Source organism: Meleagris gallopavo, chromosome 4 (genome assembly GCF_905368555.1).
Source record: "Meleagris gallopavo chromosome 4, MGAL_WU_HG_1.1, whole genome shotgun sequence".
Taxonomy (NCBI): domain Eukaryota; kingdom Metazoa; phylum Chordata; class Aves; order Galliformes; family Phasianidae; genus Meleagris; species Meleagris gallopavo.
Genome location: NC_139407.1, coordinates 45,979,599 through 46,003,566, shown reverse-complemented (window position 1 = coordinate 46,003,566; position 23,968 = coordinate 45,979,599). Strand labels below are relative to the sequence as shown.

General features: G+C 40.1%; 3 protein-coding genes across 15 annotated transcripts in view; 1 reads left to right on the top strand and 2 right to left on the bottom strand.

Annotated features, from left to right (window-relative positions):
* Nucleotides 1–4,324, top strand: part of DCUN1D4 (defective in cullin neddylation 1 domain containing 4) — a 37,546-nt gene extending 33,222 nt beyond the window's left edge. For all 10 annotated transcript variants that reach the window (XM_085223182.1, XM_085223181.1, XM_085223180.1 and 7 more), the window contains one exon: nucleotides 34–4,324. In XM_085223182.1, the coding sequence (XP_085079308.1) occupies nucleotides 34–89 (56 nt within the window). In that variant the 3' untranslated portion in view covers nucleotides 90–4,324. The remainder of the gene's footprint in view (nucleotides 1–33) is intronic.
* Nucleotides 4,325–8,154: 3,830 nt separating this feature from the next.
* Nucleotides 8,155–17,046, bottom strand: LRRC66 (leucine rich repeat containing 66). 4 transcript variants are annotated; one of them, XM_010710186.4, is made up of 5 exons: nucleotides 16,927–17,046; nucleotides 16,206–16,700; nucleotides 14,887–15,056; nucleotides 13,627–13,957; nucleotides 8,155–11,359 (listed from the first exon to the last, which is right to left on the bottom strand). In XM_010710186.4, exons 2-5 carry the CDS (start codon nucleotides 16,693–16,695, stop codon nucleotides 8,685–8,687), a joined length of 3,666 nt encoding a protein of 1,221 aa, XP_010708488.1. In that variant the 5' UTR covers nucleotides 16,696–16,700; nucleotides 16,927–17,046; the 3' UTR covers nucleotides 8,155–8,684. The 4 variants fall into 4 exon arrangements, with proteins under 4 accessions (XP_010708488.1, XP_019470412.1, XP_010708489.1 ...); XM_019614867.3 differs by having other exon boundaries at nucleotides 16,206–16,541; XM_010710187.4 differs by lacking the exon at nucleotides 16,927–17,046 and having other exon boundaries at nucleotides 16,206–16,873.
* A 145-nt stretch (nucleotides 17,047–17,191) lies between these two features.
* SGCB (sarcoglycan beta) lies at nucleotides 17,192–23,503 on the bottom strand. The gene is made up of 6 exons (XM_085223183.1): nucleotides 23,301–23,503; nucleotides 22,110–22,319; nucleotides 21,520–21,705; nucleotides 21,237–21,428; nucleotides 19,916–20,047; nucleotides 17,192–19,268 (listed from the first exon to the last, which is right to left on the bottom strand). The coding sequence occupies exons 1-6, from the start codon at nucleotides 23,322–23,324 to the stop codon at nucleotides 19,065–19,067; spliced, it is 948 nt and encodes a 315-aa protein (XP_085079309.1). The 5' UTR covers nucleotides 23,325–23,503; the 3' UTR covers nucleotides 17,192–19,064.
* Nucleotides 23,504–23,968: the final 465 nt, after the last annotated feature.

Genomic DNA, 23,968 nt, shown 5'->3' with positions numbered 1-23,968 from the left:
TTTGTAAAATACAGTTATTTGATCTCTCTACAGGGCCAGTATTGTTGGATGAGTTTGTGGAATGGTATAAAGGAAAACAAATGACGTAGGAGTTCAACTATGCACAGCCACTCAAGAGTCACTGTTACCACAGTTATGTCAACCATTAGCCATAAACTGCTATTTGTATCAAAGTGCATGCTGCTTTTCTTGCACTGCGTTCCTTTTGCAGGGAACTTTTGGTGTTTGCCATTTAACAAGCTAGCTATGCTTGCTGTGTAGCATTGTTCTCTTTGAAGGCTGCTTTGCATTTTGTATTTACACTACAAATTGGTGAACTTGCCAGCGTCTTCACTGTGATTATGTGTATATTGCTGTCGAAATTTTGTATATGTGTATAAAAAAAAAAAAGCTTCAACTAGGGATTATTTCTGCAGAAATGTATTGTTAAAATAATTTTGTGGCATATTTCTAGTCATCACTTACTTGTTTGTTGAAACTTTAGTTATTTTGCTTTTCTTTTGGTCTCAAATGTAGCATTTCAGAAAATGGACAGACTGCTTGGACATAGTTAAGATGAAGAACTATAGTCAATTTTAATGTTACTGTTTGGGATGCCAATTTCTGAGGGGAGAAGACATGCAGTGACTTTCTTAATGGAAATTCGCCAAACTTGACCTATTGCTTAATAGGAGTGAAGCATTGATGTCTTAAAAACAACAACGAAAATCATATAGAAATATTAAAACACTGTAGTAGTTGTACATGCCACAGTTTATTTCCATTTGAAGAAAAAGTACTGACTTTTTAATGTTAAAACTGCAGTAGTCGTTACAGGTACAATTGAACAAATTAAAGTACCTTTTAAAAAATGGGTTTTAGACTTTTGTAAATTGCCTTTGGCATACTCCTTTTAATTTTTGTTGTACCAAGAGTGTTTGGATTTTGTTGCAATATAGTGAAACTTAAAGTTCTCGCTAAAAATAGTGGTCTGGGGAATAAAATCTGCTCACCTCTAGCACATAGGTAATAGAGATTTCTCTTTATTGATTTGTAACGTTGGTCTTTCACATGGTCTCTAGCTTTATGTTTCTGAGTAATTAAACATATTGTCAAAATGTTGCTTTTTCTTTCACGCAGGGGATTGGAATTCCCTAGCAGGATGTCCATTGCAGGCAGTGGGCATGTTAAACACCAGTATTAAATGACTACTTTCTATTAGGGACCGCTTCCTATTTCACTGATTTCTTTATCTGTGTAGGACAGTTCTAGCGATTGCTTTGGGAAAAATGACTGAGTGAGTGGGATGATGCTTAATTTCTATATTTTTGTTGCCTTGTCTTTGCCTTACTCTTCTTTATTAAAAAAATGTCAGCATTAACTTTTATAGATAGGTTCTTGAAGGATCCGGTGCTATTAAACTTCATTTTCTAAGGATTTAATAAAATGTTCCATATTAATTCATGGAACATGTAACAAAAAAGGGCCAGTGGACACTTCTAAACAAAGAATAGCATTACTTTTCTGTAGAAATATTTAATGAGGTATTGGCAGTTTAGATATTTTTCAGAACGCAATCCAGGGTATGTGAGGGGAAGGGTGTGTTTTTAGGTTGAATGTGAAATTTTCAGCTGTCCCATTCTGGTATCACTGAAGTCAGGAACAACTGTCACTAACTCGACTGCTTTCAGGATTAGTTCTACAGAAGCATATTGGTTTACTGCTCTGGTCTGGGATGTTGTACCTGTTGGTATGGGTGGTCTAATTGTGTTCAAATCTGTGTTTTGTTGGTGGTTTTTGTTTGTCAGACTAAGCTGCCAAAGACAAAAATTGTTTGTGTGTTTGTGTATATTTGTATATACATAAATATACAATATGTATACATATACAAAACCTGGAATTTCATGAAGCTAAGAAGAAAGTACTACCATTTCCCATGAAACAGTCAACCTTTGGATTTCCATGACACTAAATAAATACATAGCATCCTTTAAAGTTAGTATTGGTAAAACGTACATAGTCATTGCTTTTTCTTTATTAATACACGTGATCTTAATTCCATGTTTGATGCCAGTTTTGCACAAGAAATTAATTCAGTGAAGTGTGGTATTTAATGTTTACAGTAAGCCTCTTACACACACATTTTAATAAGTCTTCTGATGTAAATGTGTATATTACCATAGTATAACTATAAGTAAATATCAGTGGAACTGCTGATTTAGTTCTTAAAGAATGACTTTGGAAGCAATATAACTTGTAACATCAGGCTACATCGTGTTTGCTAAAATCTTAAGTGAAATATTGTAATTTTCTTAAATGTTAGGCTAGTTACTGATAATAGAATTTAGCACAAATTAGCATGAATACTGCTAAAATACAAGGTTTGCATTAAAAGTTTTGTATGTCACAAAAATTTGGCTTCCAGTAATGGAAGCAAGAGCCAAAGACACTTTTAATCTATTACTGTTACAGGTGTAATTTTCACATAACAGGGTCAGCAGAAATCTGTTCAGCTTAAGTGGGTGCTCTTTTTCAAGGTTTCCATAATGTTTTGCAGGATACAAAGTTTGAAAGCAAAGAAAAGAGAGAAAAAGAAACCTCGAAGTGCTCACTCTGTATGAGTAAACTTTCCATTTTCCTCTTTGGATAAAAGTATTTGGGAGCAATGAAAAGGAAGAATGTGTTTGGGAACAGATTAGATATTGCCCATTTTGTCTTCCATTCACAGCCAAGATGAATTTGTGTTCAGTGACTGATTTACAATGAGCATAAGTAAGGTGAATCACAAATGCAACTACAGCTTGTTGGGAACTTTACTAAAATGTACAGAAACGGACAGAAATGGTCTGAAAAAAAGAGTATGGCTTAATAACTATCACTGTTATCCATCCTTCTGTTTTTGCTGTATTTTCTGATCCACAGAGAACCTTAACACTGCAAGGTTTTGTATTTTGAAGGAATTCTCTCTCATTTTTAAATAATTGTAGAAACTTAATTAAATTTGTTTAAGCTTAACTAAGCCACTCAATTTACCTTGCTTTTAGTACGAGTTTGGTGTTTCTTTTTCAGTTCATTATATTATCATACTGTTGATGTACTTCCCCTCCTCCTTCTTCCCCCCCACGCACACTTTAGTAGTATACAGAATATCCTAATTTCTTGAATACTGGGAGGTCTTTCTGGCAGATGTGTTCACGGGTCTTGTGCTTATCCTTTTGATGTAGTGTAACTACATTTGTAGCAGAAACTTGATGATTGATGTGCAGTTCATACCTGGTACTTGGAAGATGTAAAATGAAGAGACAGTTAATTAAAGGAAATCAGAGACTAAGTATTAGACAGGAGCTGAAAGGTAACAAACTTTTTAGAGCTCTTTACTGTCCAAATAGCTGTAGAGAGTATTAGGAACAACTATACACAGATTTAATTTGAGGAACATTTAATTATACAGCAAAAATATTGTAACTTAAAATACTAATTTTAATTCTTATTGATTTTTTGTTGTTGTAAGGTTTTGTTTTCAAGAAAGGCAAGTAGAGGAGGATGGAATTTCTTGAAATGCTTTATATATTTGAGCTTTCAATTAAAACTTGTTTAAGACTGTCTTTAAGCTAAAATAAATATTTCAGTCACCTTTGTGTGGCCTTTTCTGACATATGTAGAGAACTGGAAGCATCTCCCATTTTATCACAATTAAGCATATTTTATTTGAACACAAATAATGTTTGCAAAATCAAAATCAATTTTATCTCATTGTTACTTGGTTAATATTCCTGAATTACATTTTCTGGAGGGAAAGAAATGGAATTCAGTTATGTAAGAGTTCTCCCGGATTTCTGTTGACCCTTAGTCACAAGTCTAACAAGTTGTTAAATGCTCTTGAAATTCATATAGACAGCTTTAAAGGTTACCATGTGCCCTGCTTTTAATTATAAGTGCTAAAATACCTCTTTATAAGCCTTATATTTTAACCATTCTAATTGCTATGTAAGTGTATAGAACCCATTTACCAACTAAGTAGGTCATTGTCTGTAACTGAGACCAAAATGTTTTATTTTTTTTCCCCTCTCTATATATGTGCGTGTGTGTGTATGTATGTGTGTTGTCACCAAGTAGTTCCTAATGAAGCTGCTGTTGGAACAGCAGTTAACTTGTAACTGTGAATGCTTTATGTCTTAGTTATTTGGGTATTGCACGCATAAGGTGTGCTAAACTCCTGTGACTTACGAACTGGTGAAAATGCTGTTATATTATACCACCTAACGAGTTCATTTTTAGGTCTTTTGCTGGTGTTGATGTAAAATGGAATCCCACAAATAAAGAGTATTTGTGTTGGTTTCAGAAACTGAGTTAAGATTTTTCTGTGGTTCATGCTTCAGAAATTCTCTAATGTGAGTATGCTTCTGCTCCACTGGAAACCTTTATTATCTAGCACAGAACTTCGTTGGGCTCCAAAATTCTGTTGAAGTAGAATTTACACAATCTTGTGATTCTTATTCACAATCTTACAGCAAATTAATACTTAAAACATTTGAAAACAGGTATGTTTCAAATGGGGTGAGTGAATGTAAAGAAGTGCTGTTGTACAATTTTTTTTTTTTAACAGGAAGCTGCTGAAATTGCCTATCTTTTTATAGGACAGAATCTTAAAGAAGCACCTTTGTTACCTGCTTATCTTGACATAGGCTTTTGACACTGTCTTCCCCTTGGATCCTGTTAGAGAAGCTGATGAAATGCTGTCTGGGTGAGCAGATGATGTGGTGGGTTGGAAGCTGGCTGGAGGCTGCACTAAGAGGATTGTGATCAGAGGCACAAAGTCAATTTAGAGGCCTGTAACTAGTGCTGTACCCCAGATCTGGACTGGCCTTCAGTCCTTTTGAGCATTCTCATTAACGACCTGAATGATGGGGCACAGCATACCCTAAGCAGGTGGCTGATACACCAAAGTGTTGTGCTGTCGCTGAAAGGGACCTGGATAGGCTGGAAAAATGGGCTGGTTTGAAGCATGTTAAGTTCAATGAAGGGAAATGCAAAGGAATAATCCCGTGTGCCATATAAGAACTGGACTGGCTGAGAAACAGCTTTGCAGAAAGGAATTTGAAGGTCCTGTGGGATGCAAGGTTGAACCATGTCAGCAGTGTGTTTTTGTGGTAGAGAAGATTAGTGTTTGGACTGCATGAAGGGGGAGTGTCTTCATCATGTTGAGGGAGGTGATCCTTCCCTTTTATTCAACACTGGTGAGGCCTTACCTGGAATGCTCTGTCCAGATTTGGGCTCCTCAGTACCAGAGAGACATGGATCTCCTGGACAGAGTCCAGTGGAGGGCCGTAAAGTTGATGAAAGGAAAGAAGTGCCTCTCATATGAGGGAAGATTTTGAGAGCTGGGATTGTACAGCCTGGAAAGGAGAAGGTTCAGTGTGTGTGGAATCCCATCAGTGTGTTCAAATATGTGAAGAGTGAGTGCAAAGAAGAGGGAGCCGGACTCCTCTGAGTGATGCCCAGTACTCAGTCAAGAGGCCATGGACAAAAACTGGAGCACGGGACATTCTATCTAAACATTGGGTTGCACTTCTATGCTGTGAAGGTGATGGACCACTGGAAGAGATTGTCCAGGGAGACTGGAATCTCCTCTTTGGAGATCTTAAAAAGCCTCCTGGACATGGACCTGGGCACCCTGCTCTGCTTGAGTAAAGACACACTGGACCAGATGGCCTCCACAAGTCACTTCCAACCTCATCCTTCCTGTGATGTGGAGCATATGCTAAAGAAAACTCCAGGTATTATTCAAATGCAACACTGGAGGAGAAGACCAGTCTACTAGTATTTGAATGTAGTGATATTTATTTCTGGAAGTGTGTTCGTGAGTTCAATACATGTCTTTCTCTTATCTTTTAGAAGACTTGTTGATTATTTGACTTATAATGGGCAATTGAGTTGGTCATTTTAAAGCAGAAGAGATAATATCTAAGCAGAGCAGTAGAAAAGTTGTTAGCATTAGACATGAAAATTGCAGCCTAAATGTATGTTACACATTCTTGGCTTTTGTTTTAAAAGGAACCATTAGTTAATCTTACTATTCTGTATTTCTTTCAGATTTCCAAATCTAATTTTGAATAGGAAACAGACTTTTAAAGCCTGACAAAATGAATAAAATATACATTTTGGACACATTTCTCAAGATTTTGTTTTAAATTTTGTGCAGTACTTAAGCTATCACTCTGAAGGGTTTTGACAATATTTTAATGTAAATGTCTTTAAGTAATATTCTCATGTTGAGACTATACTAGGGAAGCTGTTTTCCAGTAAGTTTAAGTTGATGATCAAAGCTGGAATGGCCTTCAGCACTCGTAAGAATGTTGTTTTCTCCTTTTATTTATTATTAGGTGAGTCACAGTCTTCTGTACTAGGAGAATTTCCATATTGCTGCCCAAATAGTTTCTGATGTTAATTATATGTAGATTAAATGTGAATGTCTTTGTATTCGATGTTTGTTTTTTAGCCCAGTAATTAATGTTCTCTGGAAAGACTGAAATGCTTTGTGCCTGTGGCAGACAACTTGTTAACTATCACTGTATTGTAAACAAGTAGTTGAAAATCCAAGTTTTGTTTCATTCCAAGTTTCTCCACCTGCTCATAAGACTTAGGTTTTTTTCCTACACTCATTGACTGAGGGATACAGTGTTTTTTCGACCCTTGAGCTGAGCACACATAAGAAAGGTCTGCCCAGACCATTACCAACATGCAGTCAAATCTTCATTCTTCGTTTGAGAATTCATACAGTGTCTGTTCAGATTGTGGTTTTGGTTTTTTTTTGTTGATTTTTTTCTGGTTGTTTGTTTGTTGTTGTTGGTTGTTTTTTTTTTTTACCTTATGTTACTGATGAAGCTATAGAAGTTTCAATGTCTCTAGAGCAGTTGAGTTATACCTTTCAGAAAGTATGACTTCTATGGAGGAAAAAATAATAGGTATTCTAGAAAATGCTCAGAGATTAAATGAAATGAATGATGTTTTCTGTGCAAATGAGATGTAGTTGATAAAAAACAGCTGAATTGTAAAGAAAAGTGAATGGTAATAGAATCCCAAAGGGATTCAGGAAACAGGAGGTTGTAACTTTGGGTAGCTGGAGAAGGGCCTGGAGAAATAGGGTGAATGGAGAAGAGGACACAAAATATGAAGAGCATTGGCTGGAAGCCACAGAAAATGTAAAAGGTTTTGCATTATCTCTAAGAGCAGTTGCTAATGATGTGAGGAAGTATTAAAAAGGAGAAGAAGCTGGGTGTTTGTGTTTTAACAGTAGCAAGGCAAGGGTGCAAGATTATGCAGGAATCTGAAGGTAAGTTTCAGACAGTTTCACAACAATATTGTGACAGTAGAAGGAAATAATTTGGCACATGTTAAAAATTCCTTGAAGGAGTAAATGTATTCTTGTGGATCTGATGAGAACAGCAAGTAATCTTCTGAAGCTTTACTGCACAAAAGGAGTCTTAGAACACTTGCTGCTCCTCAGAAGTAATGTGGTGTATATAATGCTACTGCAGCATTCTGGTGTTTGGAGAAGATGAGAAAAACTGTTGCCAATGTGTATTTTGAAAGCCTGTTGAACTGTAGTAGCAGCAACTGAGCAAATGTTGCTGTGACACCAACAGAGTCACACAGACACCTTTTTTTGCTTTATTTTTTTTTGCCATGATCCACGAAATTGGCTCACTTGTGTGGTTAGATGTCTGTCTTAGTGTGTTAGCAGCTGGTACAACCTAAGGTCAGTCAGTGCATGACATAAAGAGCAAATCTACATTGTCTTAATGTATTCCAAAGTTGCTGTGGCTACTGTTGCCTTCTGTGACCTATAAGTAATTTGCTTTACCCAAATTGTTATCTATGTCTTTTTTTTTTTACTTTCAGTTTGAAGTTTTTCTTGACGAAAGCAGCCAAGCAGTGCTTTCTCTTTATGTAGAACATTTATTTAATAGTTCTCAGAAGTTAAAGGCATTGGTAAAGTAGTCTTCATTGTCTTTAATGAGGGTAGAGTAACCTCTGCCCCTCTATCTAAATGTACTGTTTCTGTTTTTTGCAATGAATTCAAATCCCAGGAATACAGCATTTGAATATTGCTTAGATTTTATGTAATATTGCAAAGCTGGGGAAATTCAGAGAATTGTAATCCAGAAATTGTTTCACAGAAGCAGAAGGTGGTAATATATTTATTTCACATATAGGGTGATTCCTGTAGCAAACATACAATAATAGTAATGATGTAATAATAATTTCAGTGTTACATTTATTTTTGACATAAAACTGTGCGTGTTAGAATTTGCAAAGGAAACTAATATTTCAGTACCAAAAGTAAGCAAGTATATTACTAGACCTCAGCTAAAGGTTTATTAGCTAACATAACTACTGAGGAATTTACTCATTCAGGTATCCTAGAGTTGCAAGTACAAGTTTATGGTATCTGACTTGTATGTATACAAATATCTATGTCAGCCTGAGTTGCCCTTTGGAGTAAGATTTTTCTGAATTAGATGAGTAATTAGATGAATCCATGCTTTACACATCACACAGGGCAGGTCTAGTTCCATGACCTGCATGTCTGAAGTTAAAGGCAGATAGCTGTACTGAGCAAAGATAAGCAAAAAACCCCATAACTTCCTTCTAAGACGCAGTCACTTTGCACCTGTAGGAGGTTAGCAGTGTGCTGCTGTGTCTCAACCGTCAGAGTCTGCTCTCCTACTTTGCAAAATATTAGCAAATCCATCAAATGCTCTTTTCTTCTTAATGAAAAGCTGGCCCTGTCCTAAACTGGTCTGAGCTTTTTGACAGTGTTTTTCACTGGAATCTGGGAGGCTGGCAGGTGTTGTAGAACTGCTCTCTGGTGCTGTCAAAGAAGTGTCACCCTCCAGCTCACTGGGATCAGTTGTTGGGCAGGTTTTGTTTCCTGCAGTCTTTTGTGGGAACAGAACTGAGCTGTGCTGTGTGCTTCTGCTCAGGGAGCTGAGTGGGACTGGTGAGGAATGCACATTCTCTTCACTTGGATCCAACTGGAAATAATTTTCTATGTTGAAGACTGACTGTGTTTTCCCAGGAGATTCAAGGTGCAATTTTGTCATAACACTGCATGATTGCATTTTGTCAGAAAAGCTACAGTTGTTGCTGTCCTGTAATTCCCTGTATTCATCACATTCTTCACTGAAACCTCTTTTTGTTTTATCTTCATGAGTTCTGGCTGAATTAATGTGCTCATCCTGTAGTAACGACTCTTTCTCCGTAATGGCCGTAGAAGGTTTTTCAGTTGTGTTTTCAGATAAGGATGGATGAGGTGACTTGTTGCTGGCTGTGCTGGCATGCGGGAGAGGTGCTTCGTTAACAGTTGCATTCAAACCAGTATCAAGAGGAGTACAAACAAAATGATCGTTCTCAGATGTGTTCGTGTTCCATCTCAGAGCAGTGTCCCCTTCCCAACGGTCGCTTTCAGAGGAGCTCTCATCTGTGAGCTGCTCTGTGCTTATGTCTGGTGCATGTTCCTTCTGTTCTGTGGGGCTGTGTCTGAGGAGGTGCTGTAGTTGAAAAGAAAACCGGTGTGGCTGCAGCTCAGCATCTTCAGGAGTATTTTCGGTACCTGGTGCATATGTAGGAGAATGTTTTAATGAAAGTGATGTGTTGCTGAAGTCTGTGTTGTGCTTGTAGGGAGAATCAGAAATTGAGTTTTGTGCTGTTGACTCTTTGATAAAATAGTCAAATGCATCAGGAACTTCTGGACTTGAACTAATTGAGTCTGATCCTGACGTGCTTACATGATCACTGCGTTTGGCAGCATGAACTGATGCTGCTTCAGGCATGATGGTGTCTGACCCATAATCAGTAGTGGTTCGAAAATATGCACTGTGCTTATCTCCATTTTTTCCAATACACCGAAGTTCTGCAGCAATGCTCAGGGATTCTAGCGGCGCTGAGAAATTACCGATTCCATTTGTTTCAGCTTTCTCCAGTGATGACAGAGGAGCTGGCAAGTTGCTGCTAACGCTGGGTTGTTCCAGGTCAAAGTCTTCTAAGGAGCTGCAGTCACTCATCGTGAATGGAATCCCTTCATCTGAAGAACTGTCACCAAAGAAATCTGCAAAATTACCTTTCTCGTTTCTACAATCTCTTTTACAGCTGTGCTCTATATGAGGTGTGTTCTCAGTTTTTTGGTGAATGCTTAAGTTCTCAATATTTGCATCTCTCTTAGAGCTGATGGGTAAAATAAGATTTCCCACGTCACTGTTTGTATTTACGTTGCTATTTAGACCAAATTCTCTATCACAGCTTTGCCTTCCAGGCATAAATTTTGTAGAGCTTATAGGTTCATGGTGTAAAATGTTCCCTTTGTATTCAGGTGTTGCCTCTGACTGCTGCTGACCAGAGCTGTTGCCCACCTCATTGTCCCTGGAATATTGCACACTGGTTTGGGGTTGCACTGTGGGAAGTGGGAAGCCAGCATCTCCTGTGCAGGGTAAATTTGTGTCTGCAGGATCCATGTGAACTGAGTGAGAGCCAGTGTTGTGTCTGCTGGGCATGGGGGGGACTCTGCTCTGCTCTGAGTCTGTGCTGTTTGTGTACTTTGGGTCTTTCCATGGTGACAAGCTGTTCCCCGTTAATTTCCTTGGTGTTACTTCATTGCTGCTCTCGTAATCCATCCTTGCAGTAAGCTGTCCAGTGTTTACGTACATGGCATCACTGCTATGAGTTTTGGTGTTGGAAGACACCGTATTGTTTTTTACGTTAATCTCATTATTGCTTTGTTTTGGGAACTCCTCAGTACTTGGTGTGCGTCCAGTGCCACCAATGACATCTTCATACAACTGAGTAGTTCCTGTAGGAGAAGCATGTGTGCTTCTTGAAGAATTATCATAAAAAACTAATGTATTATGCTGTGTGTTCATTGGTTTGCTCACGGAGTGCTTTCTGCTTGGAGTTTCATCTGAAAAAGCATAGTTAGCGTAGATGTGTTCTGGAGCTGGGGCTTTGTTCCTGCACATGCGCATCCACAAGCGTGCGAGGCAGGGCCTGGCCAGGACGCCCAGGCAGAAGGCACAGAGAAATGTAATGAACACCGAGAGGCATACAGCCAGCGTCAGGTCCTGCTGCGTTCCTCCTGCTCTAACACCACCTGGATTGGTGTCCCGAGTTTTTCTAACCAGAGGTGCTGGAACCTTTTCTTTTACCTGTACATTGTAGATGAGATACTTCTTCCTTGTTGCATTAAAAGTACACATATATAACCCTTCATCACTTTTCTCAGCATTGTGTATTACTAAATTATTAATTTTATCTAGTGTCAGATGAGGAAGACTGCTTTCCTCTGAAATTCTGCCTTTAGGTGTCCACCACGAGACTCCATTACCTGAAATGAAAGAAAGCACAAATTGAAACTTTCTTAAAAGCAGAGTATACTTGGCTGGTGGAGTCAGGTTATTTCTACACAGGCATACTCTGACCTACCAGTGATAATTTTTGTGTTATTTTTATGAAAATCAATTTTTTTTTCTATTCATGGTCACTTGTCATTGTGCCAAATATATGTTAAATAGCTTTCTATTTTCTCTACATTTAAAACACAGCACATGTAGTGTGTTAACAGCAGGCTTTACAAAAAGAACGGTGTGGATGAGGGAGGAGGACCTCGGGCTGATGGCTGGTCTTTGCCATGCTACAAACCATTGTGGCTCTGCTTGGTGCAGGATGCCTGGTCCTAGCACAGTGTGGCCATGCTGCCTCATGTGCCTGAGAGCAAACTGTCAGGTCTTTGCCAGTCTTTAACTGCTGCACTATTCCTCTGGTTACTGCTCAGGCTGCAGCAAAGACAGTTGGCAAACCAAGACAATTTGTGCACACCCAACAAGTGTTCCAGCCTCTAGCAAGTGTAGGATGTGGCTGGTTTCTGCCTTTTGGAATGTATTCCAATGTTGTATGTACAGCTTTGCTTTTGGACTGCTTAGGCTTCCACTTGAGTTTAGGTGCCACACAGTCTGTTGACTTGAACCCTGATCATATTTTCTGTGATTTATTTGGAAAGCAGACCAGAAGGGTGTTTTTTCTGATAGACTAATTATTTTCATTTGGGGATAAAATGTTCCAAAGGGAAATCCTTACATCCCATAGTACTATTAGTCTGTTAAATTGTACTGCATTGTGGTTGATGCCAAATGCCTCTTCTCCTTTGAGTTTTATCTCAGTGTTCCTTCTGCAAAATCTGAGCTCTGCAGGTTTTTGTCCCCTGTACTGTGAGTGCTATGCCCATGTCTGCTAAACTCTGCACTGAGCAAGCTGCAGTCCATGGGGGCTGCACTTATGTAGGGGTGCGAGTCCTCTCCCTGTCAAACACAATAAACTTTGAATAAGGCCAAGTGCAGGGTGCTGCATTTGGGTTGGGGCAGTCCCAGGTGTTTATACAAACTGGGAAAAGATCTCCTTGAGAGCAGCCCTGCAGAGAAGGACTTGAGGGTCCTGGTGGACGAAAAGATGGACATGAGCCAGTAGTGTGCGCTTGCAGCCCAGAAGGCCAGCTGTGTTCTGGGATGCGTTAAAAAAGGTAGAGGGAGGTGATTGTACTTAGCTCTTGTGAGGCCCCATCTGGATACTGCATCCAGGCCTGGGGCACTCAGTACAGGAAAGACATGGAGCTTTTGGAGTGGGTCCAGAGGAGGGCCACTAAGATGATCAGAGGGTTGGAGCACCTCTCCTATGAGGAAAGTTTGAGGGAACTGGGATTGTTTAGCTTGGAGAAGAGAAGGCTTAGGAGAGACCTCATTGCAGCCTTCCAGTACTTGAAGGGAACCTATAAACAGGAGGGGGAACGGCTGTTTATGAGGGTGGATAGTGATGGGACAAGGGGGAATGATTTTAAACTCAGACAGGGGAGGTTTAGGTTAGATATTAGGAGGAAGTTTTTCACATAGAGGGTGCTGACACACTGGAACAGGTTGCCCATGGAGCTTGTGGATCCCCGTCCCTGGAGGCATTCAAGGCCAGGCTGGATGTGGCTCTGGGCAGCCTGGTCCTAGTAGTTGGCGACCCTGCACATAGCAGGGGTATTGAAATTAGATGATCACTGTGGTCCTTTTCAACCCAGGCCATTCTGTTATTCTATGATTCGTTTCACTCTGCTGTGACCAAATACCAGAAACTCTTCTGTATCCTTCTCCTTTTTCTACATCCTTCCAGAACTGCTACCCCACAGCTGTTAACTGCAGTAAGAGAAAAGCCCATTCTGTGCTTTGTTTGCATTCAATAATTACCTTACACATTTGCAACATATTGCATACTGACATTTGTATATGGTTGGACTTTAGCATCTCTTGTTAGTTTAACACAGGAAATGAGATGAAGGCATGAGGGTTGGAACTAAATGATTTTTGAGGTCCTTTCCAACCCAAGCTATTCTATGATTCTGTTCTATGATTTCTGTGATTGCATTCTATGATTCCACTTTTGAGAAATATGACTTTCAAAATTTTTGGTGTAATAATTATTAATTAGCACGTTAAATTGTCACTTGGTTATATTTAAAGCAGCACCTTCAGAAACCCACTTTCCTAACCAGATTTGTGTGAGCATTCTGCATGCAATAGGATTTTAGCAGCGCATGGGGCACAGCCCTGTTCCACGTACCCAGTGTGTCACCCATGCTGCAGCGCAGCACTGATGTCTCCCTCAGTGGGACCACAGCTGTCCTGGACAAAACACTGTCACTGCAGTTCAGGTGGAAACTTGAAAGATATAGCAGAGGCTTTTGTGAGCTGGTGGCAGTTTTACTGCACGATGTAATCAGCTTTTTTCTCATGGAGGCAGAAAGAAAATGGAGTAGATGTTTCAAAGCACGAAGTCTGTAGTTACATATCCAGGAATTGTTGAACAAATCCACTTTGAGTTGAAAGATGTTCAAATTGATTAATAGGTGAGGTAGAATGGTTGTCAGAGGGTTTTCACGGAGGTCCACGACCTATGTGGAAGTAATTCATTCAGAATTAATTTCATAGCATTCTTAAGATTTGGAAAAGACCTTTTAAGATCACCATGTCTAGCTGCCAGCTGGTCACCCCATGCCCACTAACCAGGTCCCTCATCTGCCACAACGCAGTTACTGAACACCTCAGGGATGGTAACTCTACTACCTCCCTGGACAGTCCATTCCAATGCCTCATCACTCTTTCTAAGAATAAGTCTTTACTAATCATTTGGTAAGAACAGAACAGAATTTGAGTTGCAACATCAACCGTAACATTTCTTTTACTAAAAGAGAGCATTTTTAAAGTATCAGGAACAATATCTGTGCTAGAGATGTCAAAATACTGCACTGAGGTTTTTGATTTTAGGACAGGGGTTTGGCAGCCTGTCATTGTAGGCTACTTCTGTGTGGCTGGGAATCTGCAGGGCTCTTGCCAGAGGATGCCTGCATTAGCAAGGGGCTGTTCAGTCTTTTCAGGACTCTCTGGTCTCCTCGGAAATAGCCTCTTCAGCCTCATTTCTTCTGCAGCTCATGTACAATTCCTTCTCAGCTGGACTGTGCCAAAGTTGATAAAGGTCCATCATAGCATTTTAGTGTTTTGCCTTTCTTTGAGGAGTGGAAAGGGCGTGTGTGTCTGAGCACACGTGGAAGGGTAGGGGAAGGAAGTCCATGGAGATATGCACTGGCTTTTGGCATAGTTAAATGGGTAATTGCATGGCTATATTTTCTATATTTACAATTATATGTTTCTACGTATAAAAGTATTACTTGTGCTATATACAAGTAATGACTATTTAAATTATTTGCTTAAATTTTTATAATTGTGTACTAAAAATCAGACCAATATAATCATTACTGAATAGCTGATTTAAGAATCTTTTAGTGCTGATTAGCACAAAACACTGAAACTGTTGTAATACAACCTGTAGTTTGTTGAGATCCTTGAAGGCGTCAGGATGAATGTTTGCTATCCTGTTGTTTTGCAAGTAGATATTTTTCAGCTGCGAACAGTTGTGAAAATCATTCAGATCAATTTGCAGTATGCCATTGAATGACAAATGGACAGTTTGTAAAGACTGCAGAAGTCCTAGCCCTAGGAAGAGCAGAATTATTTTACATTTCATGTTCTTGTTTTCCCAGTTGTCAGGTGGTTTTAAAAAATTGTTTGGAACAAAATTCATTCCATTGCTATCTACCGCAACTAGTGGCTGCAGGCTTTGATTTATTGTGCCTTTTCTACACAATGGTTGTCCTATCCTGAAAGCTGTATAACATCAACAGCAGGCATTGTGATATATTCACAACCAAAGGATTTTTTTTTTTTTATTGCATCTCCATAAAAGCAGTAACATTCCTTCATGCTGTGAAAATCTTTTAGCATGCTTCTCTGGAGAATGAGTGATGACAAAGGAACAGTTTGAAGAGATTCTGATAATTACTCCAAATATTAATTGCAAATAAAACATGGAGATGCAAAAGCTGATGCAGTTTTTCCTCTTCACTCCCATCCGCATGTTCATGCACATTTTTCAGATGGGGAATTATTTAAACTGTAACCATAGGACGTGCACCTGACTGAAATCGAAAGCATGTTGTTGCTTTCATATCCCTCTGTGCCTGTGAATGAAGTGTGATAGTATGTCTTTCAGCAAACCCTCATTAGGACAGTGTCTGCCCTGCATAAGCAGCTCTATGGAATGCTGAAGATGTCTTGTTTTCTTACACACTGGTGCAGGGAGCCCCAGTTTAGCAAAGTCTTAAATAATTGTTAATAGGAGGTGTCAATTTGGGTGCTAGATGGCAGGTTTGTTTTGAATGAACTGAACATATTTTCCTGTCTTTGCAAAATACTGAATTTGGGGCCAGTTTTGTTTAGAAGAGTATTGACTTTATTCTAAGGAGTAGCATGAAATTGCTTTTGTAATTTTCTTAGATATTAATATCCACAATTGAGATGTAGAGGCTAGTGGTCTTCCTTGCCTCTCATGGGGTAAATTTTAGTTATACTTCACTGACATTAAGCATTACAATTGCAAGGACTGTAGAAAACCAAACGAATCCTGAATGACCCATTTGTTGCTGAACAATTTTCAGTCTGTATTTGGATACAGGTGAAACCTGGCCACACCTTACACATAACCAGTGGAGATAGTCTCATTCTAAATCTAGTCAGATGTACCGAATTTTATCCAAACCAATTTAATTCTTGTGAGTGAGGTCTTAAATATTTTGAAATGCTCACCTGTTGGAATTGCATGGAGGTTATTCCTTCCAGCTGACAGTACTTTCAAGGCAGGCAGGAAATGGTGGATTTCTCCAAATGTTTTAGACCCATGTGCAGGTGTAGGTGGGTCCAGTGTGAGGGTGCTGATGGAGTTACCATTGAGGTTTAGAGTTTCCAACATTGGTAAATTTCTAAAAGCAGTTATGGAGATTTCAGAAATCAGGTTGTTACTGAGATTCAGATGTTTCAGCATCCAGTCTTCATTTCTCCCAGTGGTGCACAGGAAAGTTTTGATGTTGTTGTAACTTAAATCAGCTGTTACCGCTGGTAGTGATATATCTTCTGGAATAGCACCTAGTCCCATGAAAGAGCAATTCACTACGAACTTCTCATCCCACCAGCAGGCTGTATGGCGATGTGTATTAAGAAGCTGCTTGGTTCCCACTGATCCAGAACAATTAAAGTAAAGGAGCAGCATAGCTGTGAGACTCAGGTGAACATTATCCATAATGTCTATATGTAAGATGTAAAATTAGGGTAAGTTCAGCATAACAAGAGGTGAAACAGAAAGAGGAAATACTTCAGCATTCAAAAAAACCAACACTAAATAAATACCCAACCATTACCAGCGTTCTGTCTGAAACACACAGCTTTAGAGGGTTAGGTATTTTTGAAAAAAGCACTTCCATAAACTGGGGAGCTTCCCCCTCCCTCCCCCTCTCCCAAAGACAATCCAAACCTTTTCTTTCTCTTCCAGTCCTTCAGTTGAGAAACACAGCTTCTCAGGAACCCGTGAACTAACCACAGTAGAGACTTTTGAACTGTAACTTCAGGTATAATATATAGCCATCACTGATCAAAGTCCACCAAATATAATCTATGACAAATAGCTGTGGAATGATTTTCATACTTACAGTTAACACAATACCAGTTTCACTGTCAACACAACAATGTGTTTCAATGAAAAAAACACATTCTTACAAATAACAAGTCTAAACCACAGCTGAGTCTTAAAATTTATTTTTTCATTTAAAAACAAATTTAATTTAAAAACAAAGATTAGAAATGCAACTGTCTTCCAGCTACTGAAGCAACCACCACTTTTACAGATGCTGAGAATTCACCACAAGTATGTTGCTTTGGTGTACCCAGTAGGTATCTTACACAGAAGCATGTAGAACACAGCATTTCAAGTGCATCCGTGGGATTGAAATAAACAGTGTGTCACACAGTGTTTTAAATAAGCATAGAAAAATGTACTTCAGGCAGTTAGAAGATAAACAACAAATAACTGCACAACACGGGGTATGCGATGTCAACATTTCTCAAACTGTAATGAAGGCAACAAAATACCAATGCATAAATAGTGGCCAGCAAGAGTAATTCATATCATTGGGTATTTATATGACTGGTTTTGCTACATTTTGACTAAAAATCCACACTTCAATTCTCCAGACCATGATTTAAGAGTACCTTTGTGACACGTCTCTCAGCTATGCTGTGTGTAGTATAAGAATTCTTGATAATTATAGGTCTGGAATCCAATCCTAGCACGTAGGCATGATATCAAGCAGAGAAGAGCTATAAAGTGCTCTTCATGTGTATTCTACGTGACCAAGGCAGTATCTGTAATTTACCAAGTTCTATTATTTCAGCTTTGAGAACACCGCTGCTTATATTTATATATAAATACATGCACCAGTATTAATGTCAGTTATGTATATCAGTATTTGCATGTATATGCATATTTGTGTAATATATATGAATATAAGCAGCATTATATAATGTACATATAAATATGCATTATATGTGTGTAAATAAAGTGACAAACGGTGCCATTATCAAGTGAGTGCAAGATCTAAAAATGTAAGTTTTATTTCCTCAGGTGAAACATCCTCATTGGGAACTGCTTAGTGCCACGAACATGCATGTTTTCAGCATGGTTAATACATGTTAACTGTAGTAAAACTCTGAAGTTCATGAAGTCAGTATGCAAAACATACTTTATGTTTGTATTTTCCCATAATATTTAATGTAATTCAATGGCAGCAGGAGCTGACTTGTCTTTTGGAATTCAGTGTACTTCGAGAGCTATAAAACAAAGGTAGGCAATTCATGTTCCCGTAACAAATGCCCAATTCTGAAGTTAACATTTAACTTCTGCTCAACTTTTAGGAAGATAAATATGTGCTTATCTAAAAAAACTTGTCAAAAAAATGACTTGCAAAGTCACTATTGTGGCCTCCTCTATTTAGATTACTTGATGCTACTGTAAAACAAAACACACAGCAAACCTATTTCAAACAGAAGAAAAGTACATGGGATGAATGAGGATAATGAGCTGATCTCTTTTTAGCACAGAACACAGAACACCATCCCTCTACAAAAGCAGTTCTAAGGCTACAGTAATTTATTTATAAGGCCCCAGCTCACCATAGACGTAGTTTCATTGTTGACAAATTCAGATATACCTGTGGTTATTCTGCTGTCACGGGATCCAGTACCATCACAAAGAATTGCAGACTTCAGTTTAACTTCAGAATTGAATACTGACAATTCACAGGAAAAAAAGAGACCTGACCTTAGACACTGCTGCTTACAGTTATGCTTCAGTTCTTTAAACATATTCTACTGATCCCAATTCAGGAAGGCATTTCAGTATGCACATTAACTGAAAGCTCACTGAATCGGTGCCACTATTATGGCTAGCACAACGATGGCATTCAACTGCTGAATGTAACAGCCTGTGCTTAAAAATATTATGTAATAAATGTCAGTATAAACTCTTGTAGAAACAGAAATCCTTGAAGGCATGCAGTTACTTCATACAAATACTTGTAAACACATAAGAGAACTCTTCTGGTAGTGCTTTGCATTTCAGTGTGTGGCTCCACACGGATTGACAGAGGTCTGACAACCCATGTTGTGACCTGTCACTTGCACCTTGAACAGTGTTCCATCCGCACACATACAGAGCTTGAATCGCAGCCAGTTGCCGTTGTTAAACTGCTCCCCATAAGAAGAGCTTGGCAGTCGCGATGGGCTGACCATCACAGTTCCATTCAGGATAATGCTGTTTTCCTTTTAAAAGGGAAGGAAAAAAAGAGAATTTTTGGGAAGGACAAGCTAGTTTAACAATAAATTATGTTAGAAAGGTTGTAGAAATCTACAGAATATAATATAACATATAAGAAGGTTTCATTAATTAAATTCACGAATAACCCAGCAGTTTCTCCATTACAGCCACGGTACTTTGCTATTCTAGTGGTAGATCAATACTTAGAAAGCAGTGGTAATGTGCTAGACAAATCTTCACAGACCTATAAGCAAAGGCAGTGAATTAAAAATATGTGAAATGGACTAATTTTAGTCTCTGTGCTTCTGCTGAAGGTCACTGTCCACAATAAAGCTTCAGGAAAAGAACATGTATTCCCTTTGGTGTTCATTTCAGTGCAAAAAAACAACAGTTTACCTTGAATCACTTTATGGGATTTTAGTGTCTTATAGTATTAAAACAGCATTACCTAAACACTGCTAAACCAATAAACAAATAAAAAGCGTAATAATAATCTACCTTAAAAAAATCCAATTAAGTATGCTGATTGCAACCAAACTTTTATGAATTGCTATTTTATATAAAATTTGAATCAATACAAAACAAAAAGAGTTTATTATCAGCTTGAACCCGAAAGAAAGACATTCAGAAAATGCTGTTGTGAAATACTTACTGCTTTAAGCTCCATGTTGCCCCCCATTCGAAACTCAATGGTCTTGCCTGTGATGAAAACGCCTTCATTTCCACGAACAATAGCACGGCCATCAACCTTTATGTTTAGGTCACTGGTTGCATTGCTAGTAATCTGAAAACGTACACAAACACAAGTAAAATGTGCCACTTGGGTTCATCTGAGTAACTTTAATAATCTTGAAAATATTGCTCAATAATTTAATAAAAAAACTTCAACGTGTTTTGTGCCCTTCTTCCAGTATGACTATGAAGATTTTGCTCATTTGTTATTTTCTGCATTTACATTTGCGTGACTTACTTAATTTTGGAAGGTAAGTACATAGTTCGTCTGTGTATTACTTGATTGTGATAAAAATAACTCATGTGACAGTTGCATGGGATACAAAATCAATGCTGCAAGCAAATGCAGCCTTCCATGTAAGGACTGATTATGTAAACTTGTTTCTCTGTTCTTATTTAACCTATTGCTCTGACATACTTAAAGTTCTACTTGTTATTTTTCTCTCTGCTGCATACTTTTTAATTACTAGCCAGCAGAGGAAACGTAAGGAAAAAAATGAAAACCACTGTCTTTTCTTGGTCCTGAGACACATGCAACCCTCAATAAACCCACCGACGCCACTCTGTTAAGTGTTACACAACAAAACTGTGTGCAGTATTGTGTTTGGAAGGCCTTTATTATGACTGATATGCAGGAAAGAAGTTTCAGTCTGGCGATAAGATTGAGATTATGCATACAAAAATACACAGGTTTTTGATTCTCTAATAAATAAAGCATATTTAATGTAGAAACCAAACTAAGAACACGTTCAGCCTGGAAGCCATGAACTAACTAAACTCTCATAACGCCATGATTGTTCTCTATGCTTCTTAGGAATTCTGATTGTACTAACATTTATCACCAATAGAACGAAAGCGATGCACGACGTTGAAAAGTTCTCACTAGAAAAAGAAAAGGTTTTCATAGGAATTTTATTTCTGAAACAGCTATCCTCGTACAAACAAATGTATGTAGATGCTTAACAAAAAGTCACACAGGCTTCCTAATCCTGATAATGGAGCCAGCGTGGTATTCCAGATGTTACACTTGCTTAATAATGTCAGTTTTCATTTCTATTCTAATTTTTAGGATGCGTTTGGTTTTCAGAGGTGCCAATTTTAGCTATATTTAGTGAAATCTCTAGATTTGAAAGATGGAATTAATAAACTTCTTCCGTATTCTCCAACTAAGACAATTCGATAATTAGCTTTATAGCGAGTACTTAAAAAAGTTAATTTTTTAGAAGTTAAAGAAGACATACCCTCTCTGTAGAGGCCTTTTGTACATTCAAGATTTTAACTCCATTTGGCAGATGAAACTCATGAGTTTCATAGTCTGTGCTGAACAGAGTATTTTGTGTCCGTGGGTCAACAAATTCCATGCCGATATCACTGGTGATGGAAGTTTTGTCTTTTTCCACACTAAGCTTGGTTGTTCCTTGCTGAAATACAATCTTCAGAAGCAAGAGTCTTTAAGTTAATGACATTTCAAACATTACGTTTATTAATAACCCGAGTGTCATTCCAGTTCAGGACATAACTTACAGGCTGATTATTTCCAGTGATCACCAGATCTTCATTCCGTCTGCCTCCTACAGTGCTTTTGTACAGTGGATGTATCACCCCCATGTCAGAAACTTGCTTAAACCGCAGTAAGCCGCTCTCGTGGAACTCCATGCTGTCACAGCCATTGGGACCGATTCGAATCACTGCCCAGATAACAAGTGTAATCTGAAAGAGAAACACACGTTGTCAGATGTGACTTCAATATTACACACAGCTTAACAGTGAATCCTGGATACATCTGTACTGCACTGATAACATTTTGTGTATTTTGTGTTGCGGAGTTGGGGGAAGGGAGAGAGAGCATCAAGGCTCCCTCATCGAGGCTCCTGCTCCTGTGGGCTCATGCTGGGACCGTGCCAGTGAAATACTGATGACTGAACTGGAAGGATTCTTCTGTCTAATCCTGCTCAGAATACAAAGGAGCAAAAAGGAGAGGAAAAAATTATGTGCTTCCTTCAGTACTTTTTATGTCCTTCTCAGCCATACTAAAGTTCAAGTTTTCTTTCTCTAATGAACAGTCAAAATAAAATACATCCTAACATTGCTTACAGCCTAAGTATTATACTCACAATCAGATTGATGACAGCCAAAATAAAAAGAAGGACGATCACACAGATGGCCAAATTGCCTTTCCTGCCACGTAAGCCTGTCTTATGGAGTCGGTCTTCATCAATTGGAATGTATCCGGCTTTAAAGTTACTGTTGTGCTCCTTATTGACATTCCTGCGTTCTACAGCCTTCTCACGCATAGATTTCTTCACTGGCCCATTGGAACTTTGCTATGATACAAAGCACAAGTTAGCTGTTGCGAGGTGTGTATAAATCCACCAAAGTGACACACATCTATGTATGAAAAAAATACACAATTGATCATTAGAATATATTATATTCTACCTAGGATTATGTTATATTACAGCCTGCCATTCTGTACTTACAGTATAAAGCCACTGCCAGCTAACCTGTTGGGGTGTAACTTGGCAACCTGGCTGGCTGTAACTTACTGGTTGATGGTGATTGGATTGCAAGGTGTTTCCCTGCAAACAGTCATATTAGTGCATATCAGAAACACTCATAGACATTCATAGGAAAAGAAAGCTTGATTTTCCCGGCTATTTTCATAGCTTTGTACAATGCTTTGTTCCACCTTTCCTGAATGACTCAGGTCGCTGTGTAAAGGTCCAAAAAGGGGTTCGGTCTTTTGACGGCACAAGGTGCGTTCGGCTGAATCCCGGAGCTGCCCCGTGTGCTCGGTGTACGGGCACGCGGATGTACCGATGCGGCGGGTGAAGACGCCTTCTGTTTTCTTTTGGAGCCGAGCAGGAAACGGTACCGAGCAAGACGCCTGACCCGAGCACAGTCTGACGTGCCGAAGCCAGCCGAGCTCGCCCCGCGCTCCTCCACGCCCTGAGCCGAGCGCAGTGACTCAGGCGCAGCTCTATTTATACCGCCCGGGTAACGGGCCGCTCCGTCACCCAGCAGCAGCTCGTTCCCACTCGCGCAGCGCCGCCACGGCTCCGTGCCAACACGTCAGAACACCCCGCTTCCCAAAAGTACCCTCCCCGCTCGCTTCCCCGCCGCCCCCCCAAGGCCCGTTCACGGGACACCGGCTGCTGTAACGACCACGGCACGCAGTCAGCCTCCCGCCGGCCCCAGATGTTCGGAGCGGGACATCTGTTGGCTGCCGGGATCCCCGTCCCGAGGGCGGCTCGGACCCTCACCGCGAAAGCGGCGCCCCCCGCCCTGCTGCCCCGCGCACAGACCTGCTCTGAGGCGGCCGCCGCCATCTTCCCCGGGTGCCGCCGCGGCTGCGGCAGCTCCGCGCTCCCCCTGCCGGAGAGAGGCGGCGGGCTGCCCGCCGATGGCCCGCCGCTCTCCGCAGGGACGCCGATCGACCTCCCGCCGCCCTGCGCTGCGGATCAGCGCCGTGACCGTCACGTGCGTCCCCGAGCCCATCGCGACACTCGCACGTCCGTGACGTCAGGCGGGGACCGGCCCCGCGGTGACCCCGCGTTGCGGAGCGGCCCCGTGGTTTTCCCGCAGTGAAGCGTTGGGAGCTGGCAAAAGGCTGTTGGAATAAAGAGCTTATCCGCGCACGTGGCCAGCAGCCCCTCAGTAGCGCGTACGTGAGCGTTCCCAGCCACAGGTCCCTTCGCAAATAATTCAGGGATTTCTCTGAGTTAAGCCAGAGGGATATTTAATTTTTTTTCCTATGCTAGGAAATGAAAATGAGGGGTGCGGTGAGACATCCCTCCTGCTCCATCGCCGCCTCCTCCTCAAGCCCGTACCCGTGGGGCGATCGCTCGTCCTGAGCAGGCAGCAGCGAGGGCGGCTGCAGACGGCAGAGAAGTGTTATGGCGCCACCTGGCGGACGCACCGTGTGCCCCTGCGCTCCCCGCCGCGCTGGGCCGGGCCGGGCTGGGGCGGGCAA

Coding starts and splice junctions, on each gene's coding strand:
- SGCB (XM_085223183.1), bottom strand. CDS start 23,324: ATGGCGGCGGCCGCCTCAGAGCAG. Junction 21,706..22,109: donor TGGCTGTCATCAATCTGATT/GTGAGTATAATA, acceptor TTTCTCTTTCAG/ATTACACTTGTTATCTGGGC. Junction 20,048..21,236: donor AAAAGGCCTCTACAGAGAGG/GTATGTCTTCTT, acceptor GTACGTTTTCAG/ATTACTAGCAATGCAACCAG.
- LRRC66 (XM_010710186.4), bottom strand. CDS start 16,695: ATGGATAATGTTCACCTGAGTCTCACAGCTATGCTGCTCCTTTACTTT. Junction 15,057..16,205: donor CCTCCATGCAATTCCAACAG/GTGAGCATTTCA, acceptor TGCTCTTCCTAG/GGCTAGGACTTCTGCAGTCT. Junction 11,360..13,626: donor CAGCATGGGTGACACACTGG/GTACGTGGAACA, acceptor CTTTCATTTCAG/GTAATGGAGTCTCGTGGTGG.